The sequence below is a fragment of the Neophocaena asiaeorientalis genome, unplaced genomic scaffold (genome assembly GCF_003031525.2).
Source record: "Neophocaena asiaeorientalis asiaeorientalis breed wild unplaced genomic scaffold, Neophocaena_asiaeorientalis_V1.1 scaffold249, whole genome shotgun sequence".
NCBI classification, from domain to species: Eukaryota; Metazoa; Chordata; class Mammalia; order Artiodactyla; family Phocoenidae; genus Neophocaena; species Neophocaena asiaeorientalis.
Window position 1 is genome coordinate 7,982,474 of NW_020172625.1, and position 10,408 is coordinate 7,992,881.

Below are 10,408 nucleotides of genomic sequence, written 5' to 3' on the forward strand. Positions count from 1 at the left end.
CCTTGCCTGTAATGGGGAAAAGGTGATTTTAGAGCATGAGCTCCTCCTTCTCCGTTCTTTGGCCAATGAATAAAGTTTCTGTTTGCTGCTAAAAAAGTAATTTCACCTTGTTGATGTGAACAATAACCAGGTAGGGAAAGAACCTAATCAGGAATCGGTAAGAGTTTCACCTCATAAAGTAGTCAGGAGAATTACGCTTTGCAAAGCACTGAGTACAGAACCTAGCACATAACAAGTGTCTAATAAATGTTCAATATTATCGTAGTTGTTAATGTGAGCAATAGCGCCATCCGTGTACCTCCTGTCTACGAGCTTATAACCCAGTGTCATGGGCTAGAAACCCAATGCAATGTAAGAAGATGACTTACACACAAAATTTATTGCCTTTTTATTCATGTTATAGTATTTTAATGCACATCTGCTTAATATAACAAATGTGCTACTTATATTTTTATTGATCAAACTTTTAAAATCATAATTTAAATATACCATGGAACTCATTTTTAAAACTTACCGTTGAGTAGTTGAGTGACCCACTGAGAATTTCTCTTGTGTTTTGTTTTCTTAGTGCCTTGGATGCATCAGGAAAGAATAACACATTGTTCTCCTCCCTAGAGGGGGAAGCTAAATATTAAGACCAGTGTGACCACAGCAGTCTGTATTAGTTGTTCTAGAACAAACAGAGCACAGGGGTGTGGAGTTGCCACTGAGCTGACCTAGCGGAAAGCCCTTTCCAGCCTGGACAGAACAGCATAGTAATGGCAGACAGATGGCTGGGATTAGCACCCAAGTGTAGCATCGTGTGGTCACAAAGGGCAGCCACGGCCACCATGGAAATGGATTTCTAACCGATGTAAATGGGTTTGAAATTGTTGAATAGTCTCTTGTGAGGCTCCTCAACATCCACAAAGCTGGATTAGCAGTAAAGGTAGGTGGTGCTGCATTTTACTGGCAACACGAAACAAACTGCACTCCAGGCTTATGCCAAATAACTACGAGCCTCCTCCCTCTTGCTGTTCATCATAACCCCATCAAAAGGACCACTCTTAGGAGTACCTGGAAGACATGGGGTCCTGCCACCCCTCTGACATCCTGAAGTCTATCTCTAGGACATTTCAGATCAGCCAAGACCTGGGTACCTGGACCACCTCCCACTGTCCCCTCCCCAGAGCTTCAGCCCTACAGAATAGTTTTATGGACCCCCTTCTTCCTGTCACATCTTCAGCTCAAGAGAGGCAATCCTATGAAATGCTACCTTGCACTGGAAAGTTGCTAAGCATAATTATAAGAGACAGTGTCCATCTAGGAGAAATTCCCATCCGAACTCAGCATCAAGAACAGGGGTGTTTCTCTTGAGCAATTGCTTTTAGTACAGATATTGCCAACTAGGTAACATGTGTCCTTTTAATGGCTGGCACCTAGGAAAGTTAGAGGCCAATAACAGTGTAGGTCATTTCGCGATGCATTTTAAATCTAATTCCTAGCTTTGTTTTATGTCAACAACTGACTCTTCTCCCTTAAATGTATAAAAGCATCACCACTTGCCTGTGCCCTCTAGAGCTGCCTTAAATCTTTTCTACAAAAAGGGGGTTGTAAACACATGACCGATTAGATTCTCTTCTTGCAGGTAAGGGAAGTCCACCTGGCCTTTATCCCTAAATAGTTAGATCAATGCCCATTAAGTGAATGGGCATGCCATAGGCCCGCAGGAGATCCTGCCTACCACCTCTGCACCTGTCAGAAGCTCCCAGACAGTCAGCCATGTGTCAGATACACCAACACCTATGCTGCCTCACAGCCACAGCACTGAATCAACCAGACTGCCAAGAAATTCCAGGAATTAGCAAACAACTTTACACAACCAGAAGGGTGGCAAACTCCAGTCATGCCCAGCAGTGTTGCTTCAAGGCCTCGAAGAGTAAGTCAAATAGTGCTTTAAAAAAAAAAAAAAACTCTCTGGAATTAGAAATGTCTTTTTTTTAAATCATCACACACAAATGTCTTTGTACTACACATCACTTTCAAAACACTTTTCTGATCACCTACTTTGTGTTAAAACAATAAGACAATGTTGAGGAGCCTTAAAGACAACAGAGTGTCAGCACTCCTCATGACAGGAGGCAGCCGGAACTCCTGGAAAGAGCACAAACCTTGGAAATTAGACAGACTTGGGTGTGATTCTTGGTTTTGTCACTTACTCACCATGACTGCAGTCAAGTCAACTAACTAGCTGACCCTCCATTTCCTCATTCGTAGAGTAGGGATAATGAAGAAGATGATGATGATGATGTGTTCTCATCTCAGAACTGTTGACGTATAAAGAATCTGGCAGAGTGTCTGACACAAATTATGACTTAATAAATGTTACCTTCTCTCCAGTTCACCTCCCACTTGTCAAAGAACTTTAAATCAGTTCAGTGAGTGAGAACATTCTATAAACCTAAGTATAATCAAAGGCAAAAGTGAAATAATCACTTCAGCGAGAGAAAAATAATAACAATGGCCAGTATTTATTGAGCAATTACTATGTGCCAATGCTTTACACACACTACCTCATCTGCCTTACCTCTTCTTCAGGGTGCTGTTGTCCACATTTTATAAGTGAGGGTACCAAGACTCAAATATGTTAGGAAATGTTTCCAAGTAAGTGGCAGAGCTGGGATTTGAATCCACATAATCTGACTCCAGAAGCCATGCTCTTAACCACCAGGAAAACACTGGTTTGAATATATATGCAAATTTTATGGAAAAACAAAAGGTAATTTATTTCAACTGGGGGATGGTCACCAGAGAAGCTTTTGGGAAGAAGGGGACATCAGAACTGGGCCTTGGAGGAAAAGCAAGATTTCATTTTGACAGAGGTGGAATGGAAAAGGGATTATATAAAGGAGGACTATTCCAGGCTTAGGGAATGTCACCAACAAAGTGGAGGTGCAAAAAGATATGATGTGCTGGGAAACAGTGAGAAGTTGGCATGGATAGATATCCCTCAGCTTGTGGATACCTCATGGTAATCCTACTCCTACTTGCAAGAGAGAAGGATGGAACAGGAGGAAGTATTAGGAAAGCAGGTTAGGGCCAAATGTCATGTCTAAAATATCTTCCTGGGGCATTTGGATCTTAGAGGCAATAGAGAGCCATAGGTAGTTACAAAAGAGAAGATATATGACACTACCCATGCTCCAGGAAAGTAACTGTCAGTAATGTGGAAGAGATATTAGAATGGGGGAAGAGAAAACGGTTAGGAGGTTCCTGTAATACTTCAGGCAAGAGACAATGGAAGGCTGGACAGGGCCAATGACAATGGAAAGAGGTGTGCACAAAGATACCCCAGGGGATAACTGGGGGGACCTGAATACTGATATGGGTGCCTGGAAAGACACTGACATTTTTGGCAAATAAGGAGAAGATAGAAACGGAAAAAGGAAAAGGCAGCTAGCAGTCCTTTGAAAAATAATATGATTCTTTGAAAAAGTGGTATAATTGTTAGAGGTGCTTTGAGCTGCAATTGACAGAAGGGTAGATAATAAAGATATTTCATTATCTCGCAAAAGAAGTCAACGGTAGTAGGCAGCTCCAGGGACCATTAACTACTCAATGATGTAATTCACGTATGCATTCAATGATGTTCAAAGAGGGACTACGTTGGTGCCTCTGAAAACCTCTTAACTTTTTCCTCACAGTCTCAAACAGTGGTGGCAGCAGCTCCACTCCTCGCATGAAAGTATCCAAAAAAGGAAGGACTTCTCTTCCCACATCTGCGTCTATTTATTAGGGAAAAAAATATTTCCCAGAAGCCTCTGAGATGACTTCCTGAATGCTGGAATGTCATCGCTGCCCACCCTTAGCTACCAGGAAACTGGAAAAATAAGTATCCAGCAAACAGGATTACGATTACTATGACTGGCTTACACCATGATCTATCTATGAGCCAAGTATACTGCAGGCTATCAAACTCAGAAAGTGTTAATAAGAAAGAAGTGGTTATGGCTAGTGAGTGGGTAACCAACAGGGTCTGCCATGAGCATTTTGAACAAAGCAATCTGCCTTCCAGAAAATGGGAATTTACAGGATGATAATGTGATCCTTGGGCATGAAAACGTTTCTGATGAAAGTGAAGCCCTGATTCAGCAGCCTCAGAAGGGATAGCTTATCCCAAATTCCCTCTTCAAAATGATAAGATATTCTGAGGTCTTGAGCTTACAGGAAGATGGGTCTTCACCTGGCCAAGCAGAAGGAAAAGATGACACACAACCACTAAGTTTTGTGATTCAGACTATGAGAACTCCTGGTAAAGCAAGATGATGATGCAGTCCCAGGTGAAACACAACTCTTGCTCCTCCTAGAAGTTTTAGAAATTGCAGAACATTAATTCATTTCCCTTAACCGGGGCTATTTAACCCTCTTCTGCGTGTTCAAGTCCTATGTGTTCTTTAATGTCCAGTTCAATTTTGGCTTCCTTCATCAAGTTTTTCCTACCACCAACCAATTTGTATCCCACCATACTATTTAATACATTCACAAACATCTTTCTAATCCTACCATCAAATCCAATTAATTTGACCTAAATAGTTACCAATTCTGTCCACCTCTTTCCATCTCCATTGCTGATAATAACTGCTGATGTTTACTGGGCATGTGCTACGCTGCAAGGCATTATTCTATGCACTTTACAATTATTAATTCATTTAATCTTTTCACTAGCCCAGTGAGGTAGATTATAGTAATCATTTTATACATGAGGAAACTTGGAAATAGAATTGTTAAGTAACTTATTCAAATTCACATAGGTAATAAGGGATAGAAGTACTCTTGAGAGTTCATTTCTTAATTGATACATTACACCGCCTCTCTCTTCTAAGCCACATCCCATTTCACCTAAACTACTGCAACAGGATCCTATCTGATCTCCTTGCCTGCACTTAACTCCTCTCCAATGCATTCTTTACATCCTGAAGCTAAAATGATCTTTAAAAAAAAAATGCAAAATTTGGTCATGGCACAATCTCTCCCCCGACTCCCTATGCCCTGCCTACCTCTCCAGACTTACATTGTGTTATCCTCTTCTAGAACTTTGGATTCTAAGTTTTCATTCCTTCCTACCCCAGGGCCTTTGCACAGGCTATTCCCTCTACCTAGAAGGCTCTTCCCTACCTCCCAGATTAGTTCAAGTTCTGACAGGTCATAGCAGATTCTGTTAATCACGAGATGATCAACCTCACTAGAGCAGGGCAGAGTTTGCATATTTCACTCATCAGCGTATCTCCAGCTAGGAGCCCAGTCTTCGGTTCATGAATCAATCCACTTTTATTACAGGTACAATTCTAAGCTCCCTTGCTAAAAGTGCAAGTTCACTGAGGTCAGGGACTGTGCCTCAGGGAGGTGGGCTACTCTAGTAAAGAGAATATGGGCTTCCATGTCCCACCTATTGTAAATAGAGCTGCAGAGAACATTGGGGTGCATGTGTCTTTTTGAACTATGGTTTTCTCAGGGTATATGCTCAGTAGTGGGATTGCTGGGTCATATGGTAGTTCTATTTGTAGTTTTCTAAGGAACCTCCATACTGTTCTCCATAGTGGCTGTATCAATTTACATTCCCACCAACAGTGTGAGAGGGTTCCCTTTTCTCCACACCCTCTCCAGCATTTATTGTTTGTAGATTTTTTGATGATGGCCATTCTGAAAAAGGAACAAAATTGGGTCATCTGTAGAGATGTGGATGGACCTACAGTCTGTCACACAGAGTAAAGTAAGTCAGAAAGAGGAAAACAAATATCTTATATTAACGCATATATGTGGACTCTAGAAAAATGGTACAGATGAACCAATTTGCAGGGCAGGAACAGAGATGCAGACGTAGAAAACGGACGTGTGGACACCGGTGGGGAAGGGCGTGGGATGAATTGGGAGATTAGGATTGACATATATACACTACCATGTGTAAAGTAGATAGCTAGTGGGAACTTGCTGTATAGCACAGGGAGCTCAGCTCCATCCTCTGCGGTGACCACAGCAGAATATGACATAGCATTGCAAAGCAACTATACCCAATTAGAGAGAGAGAGAGAGAGAGAGAGAGAGAGAGAGAGAGAGAGAGAGAGAGAATATGGGCTTTGGCCATGTTAATTCAAAATCCATCTCTGGATGCATGATTTTTCAAGTCTCAACTTTCCTAACTTTAAGACGAAATAATCACACTGAAGACTAAAAGAGACACTGAAAATGATGTGCTAGTGAACTGGCAGCAAATGCTGTTTAGATCTTTCTTCCTAGATGCATCTTTGTGTCCCAGAGGGTCGATGGCATGAGCAGTGAGGCTGCACACCAGAGGCCCAGTGACCTCCCCCACCTCCCACATATTTCATCCCAGGCCATGGCTTCCTTCTCTACCTGTTGGCCTGCATGGGTGCCACCATGCGGAAATATGCAAAAATGCTACAGTGAGCAAGAGGTTAAGGATTTGCTAGGCACAGAGGGAAGGAAGGGGACAAAATGAACATGGTATGTGTTGCGTATCCACTAAGCGACAGGCATTTTCATACATTATCTCATTTAATACTTAGCAAAAGTATCTGATTCTACAAGGGAGGAAACTGAGGCTCAGAGAGGTTAAGGTCTCACCCATGGACTTTGAACATGTAGGTGGTGGAGACCTGACTTGAACTTAGGTCTCCATAGGACTTGCTCCTGCTACCCCAGGGCACTACTTCCAAAACGATTCTCTTCCTTGCTGTTGCTTTCAGCTAAGTGTGCTTAAAAGACCCAAGACATCTTTACCTATCTTTAAAGTCAACTTGACCCTGCTGGAAGAATCAGATAATTTAGTAATATTTGAGCACACAATGTCTCACAATTAATTATCTATCTGCAAATGAATTACACATGCTGGAGTTTTTCTTTCAAAAAGCTACACGCCACTTGAGTAGAAAAACTAACTCTGAATTCAAAATGCCCAATATTGACTAGAGAATTTTTTTTAATTAACCTAATTTTGAATGAGTTTTAATTAATGAACTAAAAGCAGTTAATCATTACCATTCTCTGGGCCTACATGAAATGAAAGATTAGGTCTAGAAGGGAGAGGGAGGACAGAGGAAATCATGTCCTGTCTCTCTGAGATGCTACCCCAGCCCAGGGCTTGAAACGGAGAACTGAGCACCCAAGACCCCACATAACTGGTTGCATCACACAGCCTATATACTGAGGTTACCAAAATGTAATCCATCCACTACCTGTGTCCGAATCTCCTGGGACCTTTGTTGGAATGCCACTTCCTAGGACCTACTCCAGGCCTACAGATTCAGATTCTCTGAAGATGACACCCAGGAACTGGCATTTTAACAAACACCCCAGATGTTTCTGATTCATCCCAAGGTTTGAGAACAGCTTTGGGAGCTCAGTAAAAATATAAAGATCAACTGCATATTTATTTACTTCATGGGAATATAATTTTCTGTAAGAACCTTAAAAATTTTTAAATGAATAATATATTTATCCCAGTAACTCTAAAGGTGAGGCAGTCCCATTTTCAAAATGAAAGAAATCAAGTCTTAAAATATATATGACATGTCCACACTTTACACACAGTCAGGGATCAACCGCCTTGCACTTAGGAGGAGAGCAATAAAACAGTTACCATTTCACTGATTAGGACACTGTATACTGTAAATCTAATCCAGTTGATTAACTCTCCTTTGTATCCGATTCCTAGTTCATTTTGTCTTGTGGGGGAATGGCATTTTTCTAAATTTATAATTTCAATATGCTCCTTAGTTATGAACAGACTCCCTGACTCAACTACTAATTTCATGTTCAGGACACTCTTTTATTCTTCTTCTGTACAACCCCCAGAAAAGGTAAATTTTTAGATAAATTACTTCCTTTTCTTCCTCCTCTCCACTGGTTAAAGACAGTCCCCTAGTCAATTCTCTCACCTGTTATCCTACCAATTCAAATTTTGGAAATGAAAATTTAAATTGTGAAAAGAAACCTAATTTGTGAACAGTTCCTTGTGATTAAGCAAATACCTCTAATCTTTCCCTGGTTTAGCAGTCTCTCTTCCTTTGCTTCTTGGGACTTGTCCCAAGCCTAAGGCATCCCTGAAACTTGAGGGTCAAGTACCCAAGGCAACAATTCATCAGTCTCAGGGTTTATTGGAGTCTCCCCATTTAGGAGAGCTCTGAGAGTTTCATCACCTTGGAAACACAACAGCAGGCTCCCCGAATATACACAGGGAGTATAGATTTTTAAGCACCAAAAGAAAACAGGGTTTAGTTATCCCCAAATGTAAGAGTCACGATTCAAAACTGTCACTGACTCGGAAGCATCTTTAGTCAGGAATAGTATCTTCAAGCTGGCAAGTTCCAAATATGTGTACTTATGCTAACCAAACCGGTAGTTGGGGAAAAGCTCAAAAATAACCCATCTCTATCTTTAATTTTTCTCCTAAAAATGGAATGGCTTTCACTGAAACTGGCCAGGCCACTGCCAATACAGTTACCAGTGGTGTGTATGGAACAGTCAAGTTACCTATGTCGTTTGCAGAAATCCTGATTTTGGAAATGTAAGTGTGAAAGATACTCTCATAGAAGACATTTTGAACCTTAAAATGGAACTGCTTGCTTTGATGCAAATGGCTGGGGGATGGGGTTGGGTGGGTAATATATCTCAGACTATCCTTTCTAGTATTACTAGTATTACAAGTTGTCTAGTCTGAATCATTCATGTATTGTTTGCTGAATGATCAGGTGAATGAAATCAGTTCTTTACTTATTCCAATGCACTGAAAGGGCTCAGCAACACTGATCAAATGGCCCGTCTGTTATTTCTTTCACAATAAATTCAATCAAATTTATGGAGCGCCTAGGTGGTGCCAGGCACTGTGTCAGGCTCCTGAGATACAAAAATGAATGAAGCGCGGTGCTAGTTTATTAATGATCTCTTAAGATTTGGCAGGGCACAGCCTCGCTCCCTGCCACCACAGCCTGCACGGCTGTCGAACCAATCGTGGGTGTGCGTACTCCATGGCTCCCAGCACCTGGGAACACTTTACTCCCAGTCCAGCCCACGAACCCAGTGCCAGGGCTCTCCCGGCGTTCTCCCAAAGCCAAAACGCTCAAGTTCAACTCCAGCGCCGCGGCGCCCGCTCCACACGGAGCTAACTCCGGGCTCCGCGGCTCACGCGGCGAGCTTCCTTCCACCTGTCCGCCCGCCCGTCAGGGTGCGCAAGACCCCGCACCCGCTTACTTTGCCGCTGTCGCTCACACCAAGGAGGTGATCCCGCAGCACCTCCATGGGGCAGGTCCAGGTGGAGTGGACGAACGTCCCTCGGAAGATGTGCGCCAGGGGCGGCATCCGGGCGGCACACATGTCAGCGGTGGAGCGCAGTGCGGAGTCCGCGGCCCAAGGAGGGCGCACCAGGCGAAGGCGCGGCGAGGACTCCCTGCGGCTGCGGGCAGCTGCGGAGCCGGCACCAGCGCCGGCCTCGTCCTGCCCCCGCTTCCCCGCGAGATCGCCTGCCCCCTGCAGACCGCGCCCAGGGGCTGGCTCCCTGCCTCCTCGATGCCAATAGGATTTTTTCTCCCGTGAGTTGGCTCCAGTCTCTCCTCCCCTGATTTAGTTTTTGATACGTTAACTCTTTGAGTTTCCAAAATCCCCGTTCACGCTGCGGTTCTTTTAACCCTTGGCTGTTGTCACCCACCCAGGGGGCGGGAGATGAAGGAAGGAGGTGGAGGATTCAGGATTCCATCCCTGTACCTTTAAGTGGTCATTAAATTCGCTTTTGCCGCGGGCCCCAACTTCCTCCACCTTCCTTTAGTTGGCACACCCAGAGTTGCATCTATCTGCTTTCTCTGCCCTTTAAACTCTTAGGGCTATTTGTGGCCAAACCCTGGAAACTTTTCAACCTGTAGTAACCACAAGGTCTGAACGGGCACGAGTTCAGTGCCAGGGTGACAGGTCTGTTAGGGCTGCCTACTTTACCAACCAGTTTCATTTTCATTTTCATTTTCATTTTCTGCGGGCTGAAGAATTTGTCCTAACCTCATGTTCTGAAAGCATGTCTTACAGAATTATGGGGGCCCCACCAGTGGAGGCTAATCTCGACCCCAAAGTTCCTCTCTTCACCTGAGGCCAATGTTTTGGGCCTTGTGTCCACCCACAAACAACTCCAATTCCAGTTTTTCTCATACCTAAAATAAATGAATCTCTTTGATTTATTTCCAGTTGTACAGGGGGAGAAAATTAAGTACTCAAGCCAAGCAGCTAAAAATGGCAGTGTGGCATGGCTTCGTGGAAAGAGTCCTGGATTAGGAATCAAGAGACTATGGTCAATGCAGGTGGGACTCAGCATCCTTATCCTTGTTTGTGAAAATGGAACTGGGACTGGGTGGTTGCTAAGATTGATTCT

The 10,408-nt window shown here is 43.3% G+C and overlaps 1 protein-coding gene across 2 annotated transcripts in view; it reads right to left on the minus strand.

The window, feature by feature from the left end:
* The window catches only part of GDA (guanine deaminase), a 130,111-nt gene extending 120,660 nt beyond the window's left edge, over positions 1-9,451 (minus strand). Inside the window, exon 1 of one of the 2 annotated variants that reach the window (XM_024738919.1) lies at positions 9,247-9,369. In XM_024738919.1, the coding sequence (XP_024594687.1) occupies positions 9,247-9,369 (123 nt within the window). Of the gene's footprint in view, positions 1-9,246 lie in introns of both variants that reach the window. The other variant, XM_024738920.1, reaches the window with a different exon arrangement.
* Positions 9,452-10,408: the final 957 nt, after the last annotated feature.